The sequence below is a fragment of the Spermophilus citellus genome, assembly GCF_964194105.1.
Source record: "Spermophilus citellus genome assembly, chromosome: 2".
Classification (NCBI taxonomy): Eukaryota; Metazoa; Chordata; class Mammalia; order Rodentia; family Sciuridae; genus Spermophilus; species Spermophilus citellus.
This window is the reverse complement of record NC_138183.1, coordinates 220,816,880-220,842,202: the sequence shown is the minus strand read 5'-3', so window position 1 is coordinate 220,842,202 and position 25,323 is coordinate 220,816,880. Positions and strand designations below refer to the sequence as shown.

General features: G+C 34.9%; 1 protein-coding gene across 1 annotated transcript in view; it reads left to right on the top strand.

The window, feature by feature from the left end:
* The window catches only part of KIF18A (kinesin family member 18A), an 85,536-nt gene extending 72,725 nt beyond the window's left edge, over positions 1-12,811 (top strand). The window contains exons 17-18 of the mRNA XM_081261697.1: positions 9,368-9,477; positions 12,248-12,811. Coding sequence (XP_081117823.1) covers positions 9,368-9,477; positions 12,248-12,330 — 193 coding nt within the window. The 3' untranslated portion in view covers positions 12,331-12,811. The remainder of the gene's footprint in view (positions 1-9,367; positions 9,478-12,247) is intronic.
* The last annotated feature ends 12,512 nt before the right edge of the window (positions 12,812-25,323 follow it).

Here is a 25,323-nt window from a genome sequence, read left to right as displayed (position 1 = left end):
GAATTATAAATGATAAACTTTGGGTACATTATTGAGAATAGAACCCAGGGACACTGTGCTACATCTCTAGCCTTTTTTTTTTTTCTTTGCAATAGATTCTTACTAAGTTGCCCAGATCTAAATAATAAACATTTAATTCATTAACTATTTTATATAATCCCAAATATGTTTGAGTGTTCTTGACTTATGTATAAATATACAAAATATTTTTATTAGGTTTGGATTTCAGTCCTAGAAATATGAGATTTAGTCTAATAGATTTATTCAAAAGTTTGATTTTCAAATAAGTACATGCTGTAGGTAGAAATGTAAGGTCCTGGAACTAGCCAAAGTAAAGAATCATCAAATAATAAAGATGACTTTAACACAAATTGTAGAGAATAGTATCTCTAATCAAAAATAACCAGTGACATTTTTTTTAAAAAAGTGTTTACTATTCAAAACAGAATTGTAGTAACTTTGGGTGGGGGGCTGCTAACTGGGGATGGAACCCAAAGGAGCTTTACCACTGAACCAAGTCCCCAGCCCTTTTAATTTTTTTATTTTGAGACAGGGCCTCACTAAGTTACTGAGGCTGTCTTTGAACCTGCAGTCCTCTTGCCTCAGCTTTGCCAGCCACTGGGATTACAGGCATGCACCACTATGCCTGGTTTAGAGTAACTTTAACACCATTTGGGAATGAAATTTTTTGATAATTGAATTTATTTGTATCACATTAGTACTACTTTATATCGTTCACATTTTTTCACACAGTAGGTATAATCAGCATTATGAATACCATAATCAGTTTTCTCAGGCATTGTATAAAATTCAGGTATTTCAGTTGAATATTTTTCTCTTCATTCAGTGTTCTCAGAAGCCAGGCTATTTTTCTTTGCTATCTTATTAAATTGGTATTTCTGACTATTTGCAATGAGCATACCACTATTTCTCCCTCTTCCACAAACATACACTCACACCAATTTCCACAATTGAAATTGCTGGAAGAGTAAGTTATTGTCTTAAAGAAAAGTTCCTAATCATTAATACAGTTGACAATCAAATTAGCATCAATTTGTAAAATGGTATATATTAGTAAAAAAAAATTCCTAAAATTCGCTTATTTGAATTACTGTAGAAAAGGGGTGTTTATCACCCACCAAAGCCCCTAGCCTGTAAATTTCAATTAATACTTTCAAGAGTGAGTATTGGGGGGCTTAGGGGTTCTTTTGTTTTTTTGGTTTTTGGTACCAGGCATTAAACCCAGGGGCACTTATACACTGAGCCACATCCCCCTTGCTTTTTATTTTTATTTTTGAGACAGGGTCTTACTAAATTGTTTAGTGCCTTGCTGAGTTGCTGACGCTGGCCTCTAATTTACAGTCATCCTACCTTGAATCTCTGGGATTACAGGCATGTCCACATTCCTAGCTAAGGATTGTATTTTTTCTTTTATTAGCTACACATGACATTACAATGATCTTGGCAATTCATACATTTGAATCAGTTGGGGTAGGATTGTATTTTTAAGAACCCTTATTAAACTTACCATATCTAAAAAATCCATAGCTCCTTTAAGTCTAAAAACTTTAGCACTGTTTTTCTTTATTCTACCTTATATTAATTCAAGTATTTGTCTTTTTTTTTCTTTTTTCTTTTTTTTTAATTTTATTTTTTTTATTGGTTGTTCACAACATTACAAAACTCTTGACATATCATATTTCATACATTAGATTGAAGTGGGTTATGAACTCCCAATTTTACCCCAAATGCAGATTACAGAATCACATCGATTACACATCCACATTTTTACATACTGCCATATTAGTGACTGTTGTATTCTGCTACCTTTCCTATCCCCTACTATCCCCCCTCCCCTTCCCTCACATCTTCTCTCTCTACCCCATCTACTGTAATTCATTTCTCTCCTTGTTAATTTTCCCATTCCCCTCACAACCTCTTTTATGTAATTTTGTATAGCAATGAGGGTCTCCCTTCATTTCCATGCAATTTCCCTTTTCTCTCTCTTTCCCTCCCATCTCATGTCTCTGTTTAAAGTTAATCTTTTCTTCCTGCTCTTCCTCCCTACTCTGTTCATAGTTGCTCTCATTATATCAAAGAAGACATTTGTTATTTGTTTTTTATGGATTGGCTAGCTTCACTAAGCATAATCTGCTCTAGTGCCATCCATTTCCCTGCAAATTCTATGATTTTGTCATTTTTTCTTCCTGCGTAGTACTCCATTGTATATAGATGCCTCATTTTTTTTTATCCATTCATCTATTGAAGGGCATCTGGGTTGGTTCCACAGTCTACCTATTGTGAATTGTGCTGCTATGAACATCGATGTGGCAGTATCCCTGTAGCATGCTCTTTTAAGGTCTTCAGGGAATAGTCCGAGAAGGGCAATAGCAGGGTCAAATGGTGGTTCCATTCCCAGCTTTCCCAGGAATCTCAATACTGCTTTCCAAATTGGCCGCACCAATTTGCAGTCCCACCAACAATGAACAGGTGTACCCTTTTCTCCACATCCTCGCCAGCACTTGTTGTTGTTTGACTTCATAGTGGCTGCCAATCTTACTGGAGTGAGATGGTATTTTAGGGTGGTTTTGATTTGCATTTCTCTGACTGCTAGAGATGGAGAGCATTTTTTCATATACTTGTTGATTGATTGTATATCCTCCTCTGAGAAGTGTCTGTTCAGGTCCTTGGCCCATTTGTTGATTGGGTTATTTGTTATCTTGTTATCTAATTTTTTGAGTTCTTTGTATACTCTGGATATTAGGGCTCTATCTGAAGTGTGAGGAGTAAAAATTTGTTCCCAGGATGTAGGCTCCCTATTTACCTCTCTTATTGTTTCTCTTGCTGAGAAAAAACTTTTTAGTTTAAGTAAGTCCCATTTGTTGATTCTTGTTATTAACTCTTGTGCTATGGGTGCCTGACCCCACAATATGTAGATCGGAGCCAATTTTTTCTTCTATCAGACGCAGAGTCTCTGATTTGATATCAAGCTCCTTGATCCATTTTGAGTTAACTTTTGTGCATGGCGAGAGAAAGGGATTCAGTTTCATTTTGTTGCATATGGATTTCCAGTTTTCCCAACACCATTTGTTGAAGATGCTATCCTTCCTCCATTGCATGCTTTTAGCCCCTTTATCAAATATAAGATGGTTGTAACTTTGTGGATTAGTCTCTATGTCCTCTATTCTATACCATTGGTCCACCCGCCTGTTTTGGTACCAGTACCATGCTGTTTTTGTTACTATTGCTCTGTAATATAGTTTGAAATCTGGTATCGCTATACCGCCTGATTCACACTTCCTGCTTAGAATTGTTTTTGCTCTTCTGGGTCTTTTATTTTTCCATATGAATTTCATGATTGCTTTATCTATTTCTACAAGAAATGCCGTTGGGATTTTGATTGGTATTGCATTAAACCTATAGAGAACTTTGGTAATATCGCCATTTTGATAATGTTAGTTCTGCCTATCCATGAACAGGGTATATTTTTCCATCTTCTAAGATCTTCTTCTACTTCTCTCTTTAGGGTTCTGTAGTTTTCATTGTATAAATCTTTCACCTCTTTTGTTAGGTTGATTCCCAAGTATTTTATTTATTTTTTTTTTTTTGAGGATATTGTGAATGGAGTGTTTTTCTTCATTTCCGTTTCAGAAGTTTTGTCGCTGATATACAGAAATGCCTTTGATTTGTGCGTGTTGATTTTATATCCTGCCACTTTGCTGAATTCATTTATTAGTTCTAGTAGTTTCTTTGTAGATCCTTTTGGGTCTTCTAGGTATAGAATCATGTCGTCCGCAAATAGTGATAATTTAAGTTCTTCTTTTCCTATTTTTATGCCTTTAATTTCTTTTGTCTGTCTAATTGCTCTGGCTAGTATTTCAAGGACTAAATTAAATAGAAGTGGTGAGACAGGGCATCCCTGTCTTGTTCCAGATTTTAGAGGGAATGCCTTCAACTTTTGTCCATTCAGAATGATGCTAGCCTGAGGCTTAGCATAGATATCTTTTACAATGTCAAGGTAAGTTCCTGTTATCCCTAGTTTTTCTAATGTTTTGAACATAAAGGGATGCTGTACTTTGTTGAATGCTTTCTCTGCGTCTATCGAGATGATCATATGGTTCTTATCTTTAAGTCTATTGATGTGGTGAATAACATTTATTGATTTCTGTATATTGAACCATCCTTGCATCCCAGGGATGAATCCTACTTGATCATGGTGCACAATTTTTTTGATGTGTTTTTGTATTCAATTCGCCAGAATTTTATTGAGGATTTTTGCATCTAGGTTCATTAGAGATATTGGTCTGTAGTTTTCTTTCTTTGAGGTGTCTTTGTCTGGTTTCAGAATCAGGGTGATGTTGGCCTCATAGAATGAATTTGGAAGAGCTCCCTCTTTTTCTATTTCCTGAAATAACTTGAAAAGTATTGGTATTAATTCTTCTTTAAAGGTTTTGTAAAACTCCGCTGTTGGGGCTGGGGATGTGGCTCAAGTGGTAGCGCGCTTGCCTGGCATGCGTGTGGCCCGGGTTCGATCCTCAGCACCACATACAAAACAAAGATGTTGTGTCCGCCAAAAACTAAAAATAAATAAATATATATATTAAAAAAAAAAAAAAAAAAAAACTCCGCTGTATACCCCTCCAGTCCTGGGCTTTTCTTGGTTGGTAGTCTTTTGATGGCTTCTTCAATTTCATCCATTGATATTGGTCTGTTCAAATTGTGTGTATCCTCCTGACTCAGTCTGGGCAAATCATATGACTTAAGAAATTTATCGATGTCTTCAGTATCTTCTATTTTATTGGAATATAGGTTTTCAAAATAATTTCTAATTGTCTTCTGTATTTCTGTAGCATCTGTTGTGATATTGCCTTTTTCATCCCGTATGTTAGTAATTTGAGTTCTCTCTCTTCTTCTCTTCGTTAGCATGGCTAAAGGTCTGTCGATCTTATTTATTTTTTCGAAGAACCAACTTTTAGTTTTGTTAATTTTTTCAATAGTTTCTTTTGTTTCAATTTCATTGATTTCTGCTCTGATTTTAATTATTTCTTGCCTTCTGCTACATTTGCTGTTGGTTTGCTCTTCCTTTTCTAGGGCTTTGAGATGAAGTGTGAGCTCATTTATTTGTTGTTTTTTTCTTTTTTTGAGGAATGACCTCCAGGCGATGAATTTCCCTCTTAAAACTGCTTTCATTGTGTCCCATAGATTCCGATATGTTGTGTCTGTATTTTCATTTATCTCTAAGAATTTTTTGATTTCCTCCTTTATGTCTTCTGTAACCCATTGATCATTCACTAACATATTGTTCATTTTCCATGTGATGTAGGATTTTTCCTTCCTTCTTTTATCATTGATTTCCAGTTTCATTCCATTATGATCAGATAAAATGCATGGTATTATCTCCACCCCTTTATATTTACTGAGGGTTGCCCTATGGCATAATATATGGTCTATTTTTGAGAAGGATCCATGTGCTGCTGAGAAAAAAGTATATCCATTTGATGATGGTTGATATATTCTATATATGTCAGTTAAGTCTAGGTTATTGATTGTGGTATTGAGTTCTATAGTTTCTTTATTCAACTTTTGTTTGGAGGATCTGTCCAATGGTGAGAGAGGTGTGTTGAAGTCACCCATAATTCTTGTGTTGTGGTCTATTTGATTCTTGAATTTGAGGAGAATTTGTTTTATGAACGTCGCAGCACCATTATTTGGTGCATAAATATTGATAATTGTTGTGTCTTGTTGGTGAATGGTTCCTTTTAACAATATATAATGTCCTTCCTTATCCCTTTTGATTAACTTAGCCTTGAAGTCGATTTTATTCGATATGAGGATGGCCACCCCTGCTTGCTTATGAGGACCGTGTGCGTGGTATATTTTTTCCCATCCTTTCACCTTCAGCCTGTGTATGTCTTTTCCAATCAGATGTGTCTCCTGGAAGCAGCATATTGTTGGATTTGTTTTTTTAATACATGATACCAGCCTTTGTCGCTTTATTGGAGAGTTTAAGCCATTAACATTCAGAGTTACTATTGATATATGGTTTGTACTTCTAGCCATGTTTGATTATTTATCCTTTTTTTTTAAAATTTAGTTTGTTTCTCCATGATTATCTTTCCCCTCGCCCTCTGTCTTTACCGAGGCACTTCCCACTGATGGTTTTGCTTATTGTTTTTCATTTCTTCCTCGTGTAGTGTTTTGCTCAAAATGCTTTGCAATGCTGGTTTTCTGGCTGCAAATTCTTTTAACTTTTGTTTATCATGAAAGATTTTTATTTCGTTGTCATACCTGAAGCTTAATTTTGCTGGATACAGAATTCTTGGTTGGCATCCATTGTCTTTCAGTGTTTGAAATACGTTGTTCCAGGATCTTCTCGCTTTCAGCGTATGTGATGAAAAATCCCTTGTTAACCTTATTGGTTTACCCCTGAATGTAATCTGCCTCCTTTCTCTTGTAGCTTTTAATATTTTCTCTTTGTTCTGTATATTGGATATCTTCATAACAATGTGTCTTGGCGTTGGTCTACTGTGATTTTGTGTGCTCGGTGTCCTGTATGCATCTTCAATTTGTATATCTGTTTCCTTTTTTATTTCTGGAAAGTTTTCTGTAATTATTTCATTCAGCAGGTTACTCATTCCCTTGGTTTGAATCTCTCTACCTTCTTCTATCCCGATGACTCGTAAGTTTGGTTTTTTTATGTTATCCCATAACTCTTGGATGTTTTTCTCGTGATTTTTTACCAGCCTTTCTGAGTTGGCTAGACTCTTTTCAAGATGATATATTTTGTCTTCATTATCTGACGTTCTGGCTTCTACTTGCTCCGCTCTGTTAGTGATACTCTCAATTGAGTTTTTAATTTGGTTTATCGTTTCCTTCATTTCTAGAATTATTGTTTGATTATTTTTTATAATCTCTATCTCCTGATAAAGATGCTTAACTTCTTTTATCTGTTTATGTAATTCATTCTCAATGTGTTCTTTCGCTGTTTGAATTTTTTGTCTCTTATCCTCTTTAAGGTTCCAATCCATCTGTATAAGGTTTTCCTTGAGTTCTTTATATGACCATTTTTCTGATGACTCTAGGTCCTCCTGAATATTTAGGCTGTCCTGCATTGTTTGTACTCCTTTTCTTCCTTGCTTTTTCAAGTTGCTCATGTTACTTCTTGTTCTGTTTGACTGCTGAGTTACTGTTTACTCTTATAAATTTATTTGACGCTTGGGAGGAAAGGTATTAGAAGGGAAGGGAAGAAGTCACTAAAGAGAATGAGAGTAAGCAGGTAGAATTCAAGGAAGGGGAATAAGAAAATTGAAAAGAAATGAAAAGACAAAAGAAGAAAAAAATAGGAAATAAAAAAAGAAAAAAAAATTTTAGAATTTTAAAAAAATAATAATGATAAAATTAACATTAAAATTAGAAGAAAAAAATTTTAAAAAACAACAAGAAAGAAAAATGAAAATGAAAGAAAAAACCCAAATCAAAAAAAAGCGAAAAAAAAAACTAATAAATGCAGTCTTAGAGTTTGATTAACTTCTCTTCCAGTAGGTGGCACTGTGCCCACCAGGCCAAGTTTCTCCTGTCAATACGCGGGAACCAATCACTGTGCAGCAGTTCCTCCTCCCAGACTGGGCGAGTCTCCAATCCTGAGTGCCTAGGGCCTCCTCTTGTGTCTAGTCACTTCCCCACTTTTCCTCTAGCCAGGCCCCTCTCACGGGTGCCGCTCACCACAATACTGGCTACACGCCAGATCTGCTGCTCCCAGGAGCCCTGTTTTCATGGACGACTGGGCACACTCTTCCAGTTTGCCATTCCCTCAGACCCTAAGTTTGTAGAGCTTGGGGCTGAGAATCCTCAGCGAATTTTACTTGCCCTCCGGTAGCCACGCCCCCGGTAGCTGGTGCAAGATACCTCAGTTGTCAGCACTGGTGGGAGCGGTAGCCTGGAGTTCTGCGCCACGGTCCCGGGCCACGTCTGATTCCCTCGGTCTGGCTATCGCGCTCACAGGAGAGCTGGAAGGGGCCCTTACGGGAGAGCTGGGAGGAGCCCTTAAGGTTTCCCCGATGTGTGGAGAGGGAAGGCTAGGGAATTACACACCTGTACCCGCAGGTTTCAATGAAGTTATCTCCTCTGCCGCAGTCTGGTGACGTCAGTTCTCTGCCATGGTGATATCTCTTGCAAATGGCGACAGTTCATTTCCCTTTGCCGGGTGACCAATGCAAAGGGTGGGTCCTTACTGTCTCTCCCAAGCCCCGTTTCAAACCTGTGGCCTCTACCTATGAAGGCTCGGTTGGCATTTACCTCCGTAGGAACAGAAGGGCTGACCAGTTGTTTCAGCCGGGTGGATTAGTGCTGAGTCACAGCTGTTTGTCTGCGGGAAGCAGGCGAAAGAGAGCTTGAATTCAGCGGATCTGGGCTCAGTGTGTGTTCTGAGAGGCCCAGACTGATCGCCCCAGATCCACGTCAGTTCAGCATTGCCTAGTGATCCCACAGCTCCTTGCCCCAGCTCATGGCGGAACTTGAGGCGACTCGGATCGTCTGGCTGGTCCGCTGTCTGTGCGTCCATTGGCTTTGCAGTCAGTGTGTCTGATTTCTTTCTCTGGCTAGCCGGCAGGCTCGAGTCTGAATGCCTTTGCCTCAAAAGGTGCCGCCACCACCGGGTTCCCCAGTGAGTGAGAGAGATGCGACTCTTGTCTTTTTTTTTCCTCATCCCCATTTTATGTCTATTGTATAAGTTTTAAGGACAGGAATTGTGCCTTATTTGTATAACCTATAATACAGGTTATGATGTGTGTTTAATAATATATCAACTAAATTTGAGTTAGAATTCAGCCCAATAACAATGTAAGGCTGGTAAAATTTTTGAGGATGAACAAATGCAAATAGGGAATTTATTCCAATATCTGTCATTGGAATGACCTAATACAGTTTTAAATTTATTACAATTTGTAGTTATGTTTTGATTTAAAAACAGGTTTCCAGATAATCTCAGGTATTTATGTTCCCCTGGTTAAGGTTCTTGCTTCAAATTAGCAGTAAGAACTTAGCTTTTTACCCATTGTCACCATGTACTACTTACCTCTACACTTTGAATTAACAGTGCTTACTAGTATTTCAGCACAGCATACCGGAAATATTTTGGTACGAAATTCTTACTTACACCCACAATTATAACTGAATAAACATCATTAAAGTCACACACAACTAGATTTCTCTGTAAGCCAAAAATGTTTTTAGTGCCTTTAATTACTTCTGTGGGATTTTGCAACTTAATATTTCTGTATTTGATTTACTTTATTATTGTTTCATATAGAACATGAATTTCAACGTAAAAAATATAAAATTTACTTAAATAAAAACTTTTCCCCTCAAGTTCCACATCAAATATTCCATTAACTGCTGAAGAAAATCATGGATTTGCCAAGCGCATTCGACAAGATAATTCAAGTAATACACTCTCACAAGAAAACAGACCTACAACGGGTATGTCACAGCTCTTAATTTGATATTTAATTATCTAACATACATGTAGTAAGTAGTTTGCTTTTTTTTTTTAAACAATGTTCTCTTTAAAATCCCCTTTTATGTACTACTACTTATCATCTTTATTATATGGAAAACAAGTGTGATTATCCACACGTTACAGATAAGGAAACTTAAGGTACAAAATGTAAACCACCTTTCCAAATTCAAACAGATTTTATTATGATGGAGCCAGAATTCAGAACCAGACCCCCCAACTTTGCATTCTAAATCCTTTTTGTTATCTATAGTGCCTCTTATTGCTGAATTATTTATAAGTTAATTAATTCTATTTTATAAATAAATGATTACCCCTTGAACTTTTTTCTTATTAAAACCAATAGCTGGGATTGTGGCTCAGTGGTAGAGCGCTTGTCTAGCACATGCCAGGCCCTGGGTTCAGTCCTCAGCACCACATAAAAGTAAATAAATAAAATAAAGGTATTGTTTAAAAATAATAACAACAATAATAATAATAATATACTTATTTGTGTAATTAATGTAAAGGCTCCAGTTTGTACCTAGTTAAAATCACATTCTAGCTCTCATTGGCAAATCGTAAAAGATAGTAATGAAGGTGACTAAATTTTCCCAACTACATATGGGAATGACATGAGTCCATGGTAACTGGAGCCCTTTGGTTGAACTAGAGGTATGTTGTGCCAGCCAGATTCTCAGCCATGATGGCCAGACGTCTCTCTGCACTACAGTTCTTAAGACTGCATCCCGAAAATATTTATTTACTAAGCAGTCACCTGGTGCTAGGACCTGTTAAAAAAAAAAAATCAATTAAGACCCAGTTTGATTTGTTATCTCTAAAGGAATTTATAGTGTTTGGAACTTAAAGGAGTCTTGTGAAATAATGAGGTTTTTTTCTATGAATAGCATGAAAGCTTTTTTCTGTTAATGCTCTTTGGTTAGAGTCATAAAAATTCTCAATTGTAACTTTGACAAATGCTTATTTCTGTAATGCTTACCTTAAGTTTAATGGAAATGTTCTTTATGCAAGTTAAAAAAAAAAAAAATCGGACAGTAAGGTACCTAAATGGAAAGTTTACTGTGATTATTTGGTTTAACATGCTGGGCTTAACAGTGGGTGTTTGAGTTGGTGTTAAGTGTATTCTGCTCTGTTTGTCTCCTGGAAAAAACTCTTTTCAAGAAGTTGATTTTATAACCAAATAATAAATTTACGAAAATTCTCAAATTATAGAAATTTGTTTTTTCTAGTATACTTACCAAATAGCTCTTATTTAAAGAAAAGCCAGGCGTGGTGGCACACACGTGTAAATCCTAGCTGAGATTTACAGATTTCTCTAACTGTTCAGTTAAAAGTAGTTGCTTTCTTTCTCATTGATGGTCCTTTTTTTTTTTTCATTTGTATGCTGTTAGTTGAAAAACCCAAATAAAAATTCTAAAGAAAGCAATTATTACTTTTCTAGAAATTTCTGATACCTACTTGGGCATTCTCACTTAGATATTCTAATGTATATGAAATACTCTCTTATAAATGAATATCTCTTTCTAAGTGTTCCATTATCCTTAACAATCGATGCTTTTTAAAATCTAGGTTAAATCTTTTTTTCCTTTTTGGTGAGTACTATAGTTTAGTATGATCTACTTTTTTCTTCTATATTAGTTTTTTTTAAAAAAAAAAATACTCCTCTTTATTTTTTTATTTTTTGGGCACTGGGGATTGAACTCAGGGGCACTCAACCACTGAGCCACATCCTCAGCCCTATTTTGTATTTTATTTTGAGACAGGGTCTTACTGAGTTGCATAGCACCTCACAATTGCTGAGGCTGTCTTTGAACTCACAGTCCTCCTGCCTCAGCTGGGATTTACAGGAGTGCGCCACTGCACCTGGCTTACTTCTCTTTAAATATGAGCTATTTAATCCATTCTTTGATAATAGGTATCCTAGAAAAACCAATTTCTATGATTTGAAAATTTTCATAAGTTTATTATTTGGTTGTAGAATCAACTTCTTAAAAAGAGTTTTCCCAAGAAATAATATCAAGAAAATAAATGCCTCTAGAACTAAAACCAAAGGTAACCCAAAAAAATAAATAAATAACTAGACTGATCTCAAAAATCAGTGACACCCTATTATAACAACACTTTGCTGAGTATGGTATCATTGTAAAGGCAGATAAAGACCCAGAAGAATGGGCATAGGAGATAAAATCAATTTGAAGGGTGATAGTAAAAGGGAAAGGGGGTTAAGGGATCTGAAGCAGGCTGGCTATATTACAAGCTCTAGAAAGGGCAGACGGGTGGGAGGGGAATGGAGAGGGTACAGGGTAAGAAATGATGATGGAATGTGATGGACATTATTATTCGAAGTACATGTATAAAGACACAAATTGGTGTGAATATACTTTGTATACAACCAGAGATATTTAAAATTGTGCTGTATATATGTAATAAGAATTGTATTGCATTCCGCTGTCATATATAAATAAAAAAAATAATTTAAAAGAAAGTACAAGATGCAAAGACTTGGAAGTTTAAAAGCTTTGGGGAAATAATCTAAAGATTTTCAAAAAATTGATTATACAAGAAAGAAAGCAGCAAATCCCTATAGAAATGGCCTTTCATCAGTGAGAAGAAAACAAAGTGAATGAAATAAGTTTATTCAATGACTTAATTTTTAATAAAAGTTGAATGAATAGTAAAAACTTTTTAAATGATACTTTCACTTTATTTATTCATTGTTTTATTTTTCTCTAGGGTATAAAAGAAACATCTATAAAGTAAATTCAAACATGGTTAGAAAATTTGGAAGAAACATTTCGAAAGGAAATCTGAGATAAGTCACTTTGAAATCAAGGGAAATGAAATTGATCACATCTATTTTTTATAAGTGTCAGAATCCTTTAAAATGTACTTAAAATCTTTGAAACAAAATCATTTATATAGCTGTTTACTCAAATTTCTTCAGCAAGCAAAAAAAGAGAGACTTTATTTTCTTCTTTTGTACTTTAAATAAATATAAAATGTCAACAAAAGTTTTAGGTTTTTGAAATATTTGTTATTCTTTAAAATCACTAAATCAGTTTGGCAGCAGTTTAGTTCTACTGTGCTACAACAAGTTGATTAGGACATTTTAGAAAACAATAGAGAGTTAAATTATCTTTATAGTTTTTTTAAAATAAGGCAAATTTAGAAGTAATAAAATTATGGTCCAAGATGTATTTAGTCTTCTATTATGTTTCATACATTATTTTACTCACATATAACTTTTTTTCTGAAAATACTTTGTACAAATGTAGATATTTGTGCTGATAAGGTTGTTGTAAATAGTATTTAAATGGTCATTGTGAATTAAATATTTTATTGTTCTTTGCTATTTTATATATTAAAGAAGTAGATTTTAAAGTATTTGATTTTCCTATCTCATCACTTCCCCTTACTAAATTATTTTAAAGTGTGAATTTTGTAAATTTGTGTTTCAGATGAGATCAAGGTATATTGTATGAGAGCCAACTCTGAAAATAATGAGAAAATAGTTATTTATACTTGCTACTATAGGAATTACATGGAGTTACAACTTAGATAATCTATTTACCTGCTTTGTTTGGCCTGTTTTTCTGCTCACTACAACAAATATTTAGTTGAGTGAACTTTTGTGTAGCATAGAAACCTTTACACTAAAGCAAACAGTGATACAATAAGTAATTGAGACATTTTGAGACTTCTGGTCAAATTTCCTATTTAAAATCGGATTGATAAAGTGAGAGAAAAAATAATCTTTACACTTCCTTCCAATTCTGACTTAAAGTAATTTCATATTCATAGGAATATATTCAGGATCTGTCATAGAGAAAGCCCCAATAAATGCGTGTTTTTTTTTTTTTTTTTTTATCTCTGGTAATGAGGTTTTTGATTGGATTGCCTTAATGTGTAACAATCACTTTCACATCTTGAGTCTCTCTTAATCCTTTCAATATATTTTAAGTAACTGTTTACTTCAAAAAAAATGAAAAAATGTTTTTACAAGATATTGATGAGTGACTAGCTGGTATGTTAAGTCACCATACCTCATTGTCCACCTCATACCATAAAGTTTGAGTGTAGTTTTCTTATATGCCATTTTTGTCTCTAGAGATTTTTGCCGTCTGTAAAACACTAATACTTCTTTTACAATGCAACTACATTAAGGAGAAATTAGGGGGAATCAAACATATGAGGGTGGGAAAAGAAAGCCATTGAATATGTAAATGAAGAAAAACTATGAATTTAAGCTAGAATAAGAATGCTATTTCATTAAGTTACTATGAGATCATTTTAAATGGACTTTACATAAAAAGTGAACCAATCATAATTAACCAGTACTCAGATTGTGAAATAGAAAATTATTACTACCTCAGAAAGACTCCTTTTATGCTACAAATAGGAAAAAAGAAGACAAAGTATCCCTATTTGTGGAGTACATGATTCTATATTTAGAAGAGTCAAAAAACTCTACCAAAAAACTTCTAGAACAGGGTGCTAATAATGCAGTCATGGAATAAAAACACATATTGATGAAGGAAATGGAGTTGGTAGCACAACTCTCAAAACCTTTGTCATTGACATTAAAAGCAAAACTTCAACCTAATAAAAACAGTAGCACAGTTTTACACATTAAATAAATACACCTTTTGCCTTGAAAAAGAACTGAAGTTTGCTTGTGGAAATGATTGTCAAAAAGGATTGCAACTTGTGAGTTCCCAGGAAGTGATAGAAGGAGGATGATCTGAAACCAGACAGAAATGTATAACACCAGCTGTAAATGACTGGCTCATCTTCATAAGGTGTGTTCATTTTTATATTCTCATGCAGCTCAGTTCAGCTGAGTGCAGCTTTCTGTGTTCACCTATTTCAGCTAGATGAAACCTTGTGTAAGCAAGCACAAATTTTTATTTATGTTCAAATCATATATCAATGGTACAAAAGCAAATTCACATTTCATAATAGTTACAGCAAAACTAATTAAATATGTTGGATTTATCTTCGATATCTAAAGAGGGATTAATATTCACAAGAAGTAATATTTTAAATTATCTTTTGACCTCTTCATATTTAAATAACTTGGAACTAAAATAAACCTGCTCAATGAGAGCTTTGGTATAAATGAAATTTCAAGATTTAGAGTCATATAGGATTTTCTGACCTTATTTTTGAGACTGACTTCCAGCCATTAGTCTCATGAAATGTCCTACCACTTGTGAAGGAAGGGACTATTAGTCTATATCTCTTAGTCAACACATAATAATTTAATACTTATTGGCACTCTTATTATGTATAAATGCTTTAAATGAAATTTTTACTTATTTCTCAAAAGTCATTATAGTAGATGTTAAGGATCATGCACATAATAAATATGTACAAGTTTTATTTATCCATTAAAACTTAATTAGTATAAATAAAGTGATGGTATATATCCACAGCCCCTCATTTACAGTTATGAAATTTTTTCAATTATGGTGTATACTTATTGGGTATACTCACCTGGGGCATTATATAAATACAGTATGTAGGCAATTATTGCCTTTCTAAAGCAAAATGTTCTGAATTCCAAAGTAGCTAGGCCATGAATATTTCTGATGATGGTTTGTAAATAAAATTTATTTTTCTAATTAAAGAAGATGCGTAGAAATGTCAAATAATTTGTCAAAGAAACTATAGGTGGACAGTACATTGCCTCCACCTATGGTGTGGCAAACACTACTGTATGGATAACTCTTCAAAAAGCATCTCTATTATAGAAAGCAAATTCAAATCACATGTTCATCTGTGATTTAGTAATTTGAGGTGAAGGTCAGTAAATTGATTATACCCAAGATTTGGTGGAAAGATTTATTTTATGTGGTTTATGATTATAAGCAAATTATATTTGTCTCACATTGTTTTTACCAAGAACAAAAATAATTTAAAATATTTTTACATATAGAAAAGTCACCAGTATCACTGAAAGCATTCATAAATCCTATGATTTATTTCTCAATGACTTTTATTTATTTTAATATCAAAATATATTCATCTTTTTTAATATTCACAGCTTGCTTTATAAGTTGTTAGCAACAGCTCAATATAAGATATGTGACAATACCATTGGTTTGCATTCTGAAATTTTTTGTATTAAGACTCCATATTCAAAGTCTGAAGATGGAACTTGGACACTAATGCATAATATAACCTTGTGTTTCAGAAATCATCACAATACAATTTTTTTAAGTATGTGTAGAGGGTCTAGGGTTGTGGCTCAGCAGTAGAGCGCTTGCCTCACATGCGTGAGGCACTGGGTTTGATCCTCAGCACCACATAAAAATAAGTAAAATAAAATAAAGGTATTGTGTCTATATGCAACTAAAATTATTTTTTTAAAAAAGTATATGTAGAATACTAAGTTCATCCCTCATATTACAGCCCCCAAAAGGTGGTAGTTGACAGAGGTCTGTACTTCTTAGAGTAACCATCATTTTGCAAACCACTTGAACCATGCAAATGGCAAGTTCTGGATAACAGCAATATAGGGACTAGTCCACCAAGTGAGGAGCTGTTGGGAAAGTTTCATTCTGAGATACTTTCTCTCATTTGTATCTGTCAGATATGTATCTCTTCCCTCAGCTCCCCCCCCCCGTGTGTGTGTGTGTGTGTGTGTGTGTGTGTGTGTGTGTGTGTACGTGTACACCTAACGCAGATATAAAGGCTAAATTAGCTAGAAGTCATATTTTAAAAAAAAATAAATCATACTTTGAACAGATGACAGGCAATAGGCATTTGGTATAATTAAAAAGATTAGTGGCATAAGTAGAGAACAGTTTTATGATCAGGATTTTGGACAAAAGTACTATATCCTCTGCCTCATTCCTTATCCTTTCAAAATATTTCTCTCTGCAAGTCATTTTTCAAATGTGAAATGTTAGAAATCCTTTGTCATACCACTGCCCTTTACACACATCTCTTTTCCATTCTCTTATTTCTCTCCTTCATGTGACTACTTCAGAACTATAGTCTGTCTTTTTTAAAATTACTAATCTTTGCTCTTCCCAGTAACAATAAATTAATATAGGTTCTTCACTCCCATTTTTTTTTTCTTCTGGTCATGTTGTGATCAAACCCAGGGCCTTGTACATGCTAGGTATGCATTCTAACACTTAGCTATATCCCAGCCCTACCACCCAATTTTTATCAGTTCTGTTCTTATGTTTAAGTGCATTCCTCTCCTGAATTCTTCATATCAAATTAAAAATATTAATCTACTCAAACTAAATCTGAAAAGTCATCACCTGCTTTTTTGTTATATGTTCTCCCTGTCTTCTTCCTTTGCTTTCACCAAATAAATCTAACTCCTCGTTCAATTTTGAGATGATAGTTTTATTTTTATTCTTCAGCTCCTGTGTCCATACAGTTATAAAGACAATCTTCTCATTTGAGAAAGGTACATAACTGGCAACCAATCCCTTTAGGTAATGCTCTATAGCAAAACCAGTAAAGTGGCTCCAACTCAGAAAAATGTCCCCAGCCACCACCAGGTGTAATATATAATCATCACAGTGGGGTTTTATGGCTGTATAAAAGTTTTGCCACGTTTAAATATGTATATGCAGATATTTAAGTGTCAGAATCAACATTAGAGGTTCTGTACTTTTATCCAAAACTTCAATTTAACCTGTTTCAACTATTGATTTTACCTACAGAAATGTTAGTTTTCTGTATAAAGACCATGTTTAATTCTCAATTTTTACCAACTTCATTTACAGTGCAATGTTGGGAGATTCATTTTGCCACTATCTTGACACTATGCTCCTTATAAACTTTTGGTTAATTACTTAAATTTTGTTCAATCTTTCTAGCCTTTACTTTTATTTTAAAATATAAATAAAATGTAAACCCATAACTTTCTCATTATAGGAAAATTCAAAATGCTTTACAGGTTAGATTAATGAATATTTATATACAAAGTTATTACTGAACCATTTTAATAGTATAGCAGATATCTTTTGCTTTGCCTGGCCCACTATGCCTGCATTTGATTAAAATCTCTCACTTTTTCTATAGGAAACTGTTCCTTTGCTTATGAGATCCTAATGGAGCTCTCTCTGTTCCCCAGTACCCTGGGATAGGATCTGAGGAACATAGATTGTATGTTTGCATGTAAATGTTCCTTCAGACCCTACCCCGGAGTATAGGGTAGGCATGTTCCTTCATGGAACTGACTAAATAAAAATTCCACGATCCAAACTTGGAAAGAAGTATAGAATGCCCTATACGTTGTAAGGACTCTCATTCAGATCTTATTTTTGTCTATTTTTTAATTGGTTTTGAACACAAAGAAGAGATATGTAAAGGATTAGTCTTTTCCCAAACCTCCCACAAAATGCCTACTTATACTATGACCTCTCAAAGATATGCCACATTTAAATTCTTTCCATAACTTAAATTTCATTTTTATTGTAATAAGATACTTAATCTGTTTACATTCACTACCCTCTTGCTCCTTCTCCTTGAGACCAAGACTTAAAAGTATTGCCTTCTAAGTCTGAATTAAATCACTCCTCATGCACAAGTGACCTAAAACTACATTATTCACTTCCATATGATAGGTATTCTGTACCTATTCTAAAATTTATAAAATGCCACTAATGTTCCCTCATAACCACCATTCTTCCATTTTTTTTCTAATATACTAAAAAATGAAAAAGAAAAAGAAAACCAAGAATTGTTATCAGCAGGGCTCACATTAGCCTGGCCACGACTAGCACATGAGCAACAAAGTTGGAACTAAATAGAAGGCATCAAAGAGACATGCATGGTGGGATAAGACAGAGCATTCATTAGTAATTACAATAACATAAGTCTGTGTGTTGTGACCATCTTCCATGTAGAATTTTCCAAAATCAGTTTTTAACTCCAAGCTAATACTCCTGCCAAAGCCATCTATTTGGCTATACTTTGATAAAGCCACCCTGAGACTTTCCCATGGGATTATAAATCATAGGGTATTTTTAAAATTTGTTCTGATTAGTTATACATGATGGTAGAATGCATTTTGACACATCATACATAAATGGAGTATAACTTTTCATTCTTCTGGATGTACATAATGTATAATCACACCAGTTGTGGAATCATTTATGCATATAGGGTAATAATGTCTGATACATTCTGCTATCCTTTCTACCCCCATACACCCTCTCCTCCCTTTACTTCTATCTAATCTAAAGTATTTCTATTCTTTCCAACCTCCTGTATTATTGTGAATTAGCATCCACATATTAGAGAAAACGTGGCCTTTGAATTTTTGGGATTGGCTTATTTCACTTAGAATGATATTCTCCAGCTCTATCCATTCACTGGCAAATGCCATAATTTCATTCTTCTTTAAGAAATAATTGTGTATATGTACCACATTTTCTTTATCCATTCATCCGTCAAAGGGCACCTAGGTTGGTCCCACAGTGAGTTGAGCTGCTATAAACATTGATGTGGCCAGGTCACTGTTATATGCTAATTTTAAGGCCTTTGGGTATAAACTGAGGTGTGGGATATCTGAGTCAAATGGTGGTTCCATTCCAAGTTTTCTGAGGAATCTCCATACTTCTTTCCAATCTGTTACAGCAATTTGCAGTCCCACCAACAATGTATGAATGTGCCTTTTCCCCCACATCCTCTCCAACATTTATTGTTGCTTATATTCTTAATAATTGTCATTCTGATTGAAGTGAGATGAAATCTTAGTGTTTTATTTTGGTTTATATTTCTCTAATTGCTAGAGATGTTGTACATTTTTTCATAAATTTGTTGATTAACTGTATTTTTTCTGTGTAGTGTCTGTTTAGTTCCACAATTGGGTATTTATTCACACTGCTGAGGGCTAAAAATCCATGAATCTAAATCTTGTTTTCAAAACTTATAGTAAGAAAGGCTTCCTTCTTGGTTCTTTTCTGCTTTAAAACTGTGATCAGAAACCTAATTAGCTCATTATCTCTTTGTGATACCCAGTCAACCAGAAGTGCTCTCTTAAATACTTTGATGTTTGGGTGGGGTAGGGGTAATTTGTTTGTTTTTTGTGCTAGTGATCAAACCCAGGACTTTGCACATGCTTAGCACACACTTTACTACTAATCTATATCCCCAGACATCAATGATCTTGACTCTTGAAGACATGTACAATTTCTATTTTTCATTTCATGGGAAAATTTAAGACAAGCTTTGAAATCTAATTTAACCAAATAAACTCAGTGCAAATAAATTTTAGCATTTCTCTGTAATCAACATAGAATTTTGTGACACCTGTAATAATGATTTTTCCTTGGAGGCAGCTTCCTTAGTCTTATAAGTTTAATTTGGCAGGAGGTATGGTATTATGAACTTTTGGGTTTATTTATGAGTTTATCGTGAGTTCCTAGATGGACTCATTCTCCCTCTCCAAAAATGAAATCATGGATAATGATTCATGATATTAAACATCTTTTGTAGGTATTGGGTAGGTTTCATCATCTTTTTTTCCCCATTTTTAACCAGGGGTGGTGGGAAGTGATGGCTGTCAGAATTAGTTGGAACTCATTTCACAATTCTCCATCTGTCAGTAGTTCAGCATCATTGCTCATAGACCTAAGATAATATAGTTGATTGCATAGATATGACATTTCCAGGTGAAACCCATTTATGAAAGTAAACTAATTCCCAGTCATGACCTTAATGACCATCAGAAAGCCCCTCAGCAACAAAAGTAAGTTGTAAAAAGAAAATGAATGTGATCATTCATTTGGCATATGCCAGATATGAAAATTTTCTGGTTTTTTCCTGAATTCATTTAATGCTCATTTAGAAATGTACACCCAAAAGGACTTGATATTTAATTCTTTTATAAACTGTAAACACATCACAGTGGTATTTGGATATCTTACAGACTTTGTCTGTAAACAGAAGTTGCTTCAAGGCATATTCCAGATACTTGCTGGTACAAAATTTTAGAAGCTTAACAAGTTCTTCAAATGAATGCCAATAATGTTTAACATTTGGATGGAAAAAGCTCACTTAGTACAATGAGCATTATGAATAGGGTACCTTTTAGCGGCCATCATTCGAGCTATCTGTAGAACACATTTACTTCATGTCTATACCTAAAATACATATTCCAATAAAAATGAAAGATTCTATATCCTATCATATTATCTAACACCAGATGGAATGGAACATAATATTGCATAACTTAGCATGACTTAGCAATGCAAGTGATTTGGATTGAGAATATTTTTCATTGGAAATATCATTAGCAAGAAAATTGCTGAGGTCAGAAGAAAATGTGAAAACAGCCACTTAGAGCATTAGTTATCCATCTATGGCAAAGCACACCTTTGATATTCAAACATGTCTCTTTGTGAAAGGGCCCATCAGCCCATCCATAGATGTTCATTAGAAAGCATTCATAACTGGTAAAAATGTCAAAAGTCAGTGAGCAGAAATCATTGATGCAAACACGAAACTACCTATGCCTCAGATGAAAACAAAAATCCAAGTATTAAAACATGTTTCATAAATATTCATGAGGCAATCAGACTGAGAAGTTATATTTGATATTTAATGTAAATTTAATTTATATAATAGGCTTTAGAAATGTTATTTATATTATTTCCTTAACCAAAATCAGAGTCAAAGATCTAATAATTTTGTATTACTATAAATATTAGACAGAACCCATTGGCTTAAATTTAAAAGGAATGTGCCAGTAATTTTACATCCCACTGCATTAAGTTGTATGATATTCATAAGACTGGAAGATCTATGAAATCCAGGATCACATTGCTCTTGTTCTCACTTGTACCCAACACCTAACACAGTGCCTACTTCAATGTTCGCTTATGCTCAAGAAATCCAATGGAAGGCCCTAATATAGTTCACTTTGATATTTCCCAAAGGGAACCAAACTGCTTAGTCTACACATTCAAATGTTATGCACATACTACAGTGAATTTTTTTAAATTAACAATAAAAAGGTGACATTTCTTACAATTATTTTTTAAAATATGTTCTAACTCCTCCAGAATGGCCTGGGTCACATGTTATCTGCCTCTCAGGTAGTTAGTGAGTCATGTAACTTGTGAGGTATGCGCCATTTCCCCCTGTGTGGGCAGGAGGCTCTGTGGCTATGCCGTTCTTAACAAAGCTCTTATTTTATCCCTAAACAATGAATTGGTGTGATTTTTTTTATCATAACTTTTGTTGAAATTTTTAAAAATCGCATCATATCAGACTTTCCTATAATGTCAAGATTATGAAATAATCTGCTATAACTCTAATTGTTTACAGGATACTTTTAGATAAAAGTGAAGAATTCTTTTGCTGAGTTAAAACTCATCTGACACACATACTAGCCAGCTTTTATTAATCCTGTATAAATTTGCCTGTCAATATATTTAAAGTCTAAATGTTTTACTAAGTCTCATTTTTCTGTGCCTATTGACTCATAGACAAAAAGGGGAGGAATCGTATTTTGTATGTAAATAAAATGCTTCATTTTTATGAGTGAAAATCCATTGAAATTATTATCTCTAACTGCCTTGCATAGGCTCAATCAGAATTAAGGAGTTAAAGTGTTTTTTTCATTTGAATTTGGGGCTTAAAAGTTTTAAAGAAGTTTTTGATTTAAACCTTTTTTATTTTGACCCTTAAAGGAAACTCCTTCATTTCCTTCTCTGAAGAAATTTCTCTCTCTAAACACTTAAAACTTCACTACACTCTCCATGCTTTATTGACAACACCAAGCAGTAGAAGTTTTTCCTCTCATAAACCAATTCTCCAATTCTCTGGGCACCAACTGGACATCCTACAATTCAATTATGACATTACCTATGCAGACCACACAAGTTAAGGACTCAGTCCTAAAAGATATCCCCCTGTGGGACCGCCCTCCGACAGAGGTTGAGGAGAATCACTAGACCAGCTAGTGAGTGTCTCCAGGCTGAGCCAGAGGGTGAGTCTCGCGACCCGGCCCACCACCCTGCCTGGCAAAAATCCCACCAAGTCGGGAGTTGAGTCAGCCGAGATGGCGCAGCAACTCAGTTTATTGTGGAGGGAGAGGACTTATATAGAGAGAGGAGAAGGGAGGTGGGGGCAAAGGCAGGGGCCAATCAGAGATCGGAGAGTCCCCCAGATTGGGGTAGCCTAGTCACCCCAGTTACAGAAACAGAGCCCCGTTACCCTAGTTACAGAAACAATACCCCATTAGATATGTGTGCCCCGTTTCTGGGGAGTTATTCTTTGTGTTTGCAGAAGCCATATCTTGGGGCCGTTCAGGCACGTATATGGAAGCCATTTCTCAAGCTCTAACTGTCAGGTACATGGAGAATCACAAAACCAGAATCACAAGACTGGGGATTTCCCAACAGTGGTTTTTCTTCCTCTTTTCCCAGCGATTGCACTTCCGTGGTCAGCAGAGGTCCCAACAATCACAAGTAGTTGATTCCCAGGTTACTCATCTGCAAGTTGACTACAAACTGTGGATTCCTATGATCTCCTCCTCATGTTTGATTATATACTATAATGGCTTACAAAACTTGGGGAAACATTTTACTTAAATCTACCCATTTATTATAAAGAATACCATTTAGGGAACAGCCAAAGGGAAGAGATGCATAGGGCAAGGTAGTGGGAGGGACAGTAGAGCTCCCACATGTCTCCAAGCACACCACCTCCCAGCACCTCCACAGGCTCATCAACCTGGAAGCTCTCCAAAACCCATTCTTTTGATTTTTTTATGAGGCCTCATTATGTAGGTATGATTGATTAAGTCATTGGCCATTGATGAGTAAGTCACTCTCCATGCCCTCAAACTCCCTTAGAAGGGAGTTTGGTTAGTTTCCCTGGCAACAAGCCCTCATCCTGTGGTTATCAGAGACTTTCCAAAAGTCACCTCATTAAACTAAACTCAGGTGTGGTTGAAAGGGGCTTGTTACAAATAACAAAAGATATTCCACTCACCTTTATTACTCTTGGGAAATCCTAAGGGTTTTAGGAGCTCTGTGCCAAAAACAGAGATGAACAACATCACAGACTATCTTTATTGAAAACTTTGTTAGAAACTTAGGGTAAAAAGAAATATTAGAAGTTTGTCTCTATCTCTTCAAACTTTCCAGTGCAGGAATCCCTTCTATGCCCTTCTTACCTCTTCCTGAATATTTTAATACAAAAGAAACTGATCTCTTTGTAAGATAGCATATGTCACTAATAGGATATTATAGTTTTTAGGAAGTTCTAATGTATGTTAAATCCAAAATCTGGCCCACTGAAACTTTGTTCCATTAGTTCTAGTTCTATTCTTAAAAGCAATAAAGTTACAAATCTTGTGGCCAATTTACAACTTATGCTTAATATAAAATCTGCCATGCAGGATCATTAACCTTTATTATAAGGGCTTAATGTCATTGGGAAATAGCAGTTTCTGATTGTTTGCATATGCTATATTAGTCAGAAATGCCTGCAGTTGCAAGGAAGAGACTACCCAACAAAGAACTCAAGAAGTAAGAACTGACTACCTTCCTCATATAATGAGAAACGAAGAGAGTCAATTGCTGATGTGTACTCCATGGTTCAGCAATGCTCAGGATGTCTTCTCTGCAATTCCCAGATCTCTCTGGTCACTTCCTACATTCAAGGCAAGAAGAAAAGGAGAGTGCAACATTTATATAGTGGTATCCCTTTTTCTGGAGGAAGCAAAAGCTTTCTCAGAAGTACTCTAACCAGACTTATTATACAGCTTATATACCTTGTGTTCCCAACCCTTAACAGAACATGACACCTTGTAAGTGACCATTAAATGCTACAAAATGTTTTTACATTAGCAATCTGGTCAACAAAACTCTGGCCTTAGAAATTCAGACCAGAAGGGAGATAAATGTAAAATTAAAATACAAAGCAATCAAAAACCTCTCATTCCAGTCAGGCAGGTGGCTCATGCCTGTAATCCTAACAGCTCAGGAGACTGAGACAAGAGGATCATGAGTTAAAGCCAGCCTCAGCAACTATGAGGCACTAACCAACTCAGTGAGACCCTGTCTCTAATAAAATACAAAATTGGGATGGGGATGTAGCTCAGTGGTTGAGTGCCCCTGGTACCAGCTCCCCCCCCCCCAACAACAACAACAACAACAACAAAAAAAACTCTTATTCCTCTTTGAAAGAAAACTATAAGTAACTAAAGTGAGACATATTTCAATATTCTTTCTTTCTGGCTAGTAATTTAAAACGAACAAAAGAGGCTTCAATGATAAACAGCTGATGATGTTTCTGTTCAAATAAAATAAAAAGAACAAAGATAAAATAAGTGATTGATAAATTTTTGTTGTAAAGGTTTTCCTGGTAAAATATCAAGATACCAAAGATAAAAAGGAAATAAATATTCAAGGTTTCCAGGGAGGGAAAAGAAGGTTAAAAAAAAATCCAGAAGCTGGTTAGAAATGCAAAATCTCAGACCTCAACCCAAACCTCCTAAAAAAAAAAAAAAAAAAAAAAAAAAAAGTATGTTTTAGCAAGATCCCCAGGGAATTTGTAATGTGCCCATCTTTTGATCCTTTCTTTACCCTCAATTTTTAATTATATTGTCATATAAAAAATGTTCTATTATTTCACATAAACCTAGGAAGGATTCTCAATGTTATTATAATTATGTATATGACATTTATATAGAGCTAAGTAATATGGTGTGATCTAAGGTAAGGAAATGTATAGTCTGCCTCCATTTACATTCTATTTAGGCATCAAAGTTTCTCAATGTTGACACTATTGACATTTGGGGACCCATTGTTCTTTGTTATGAA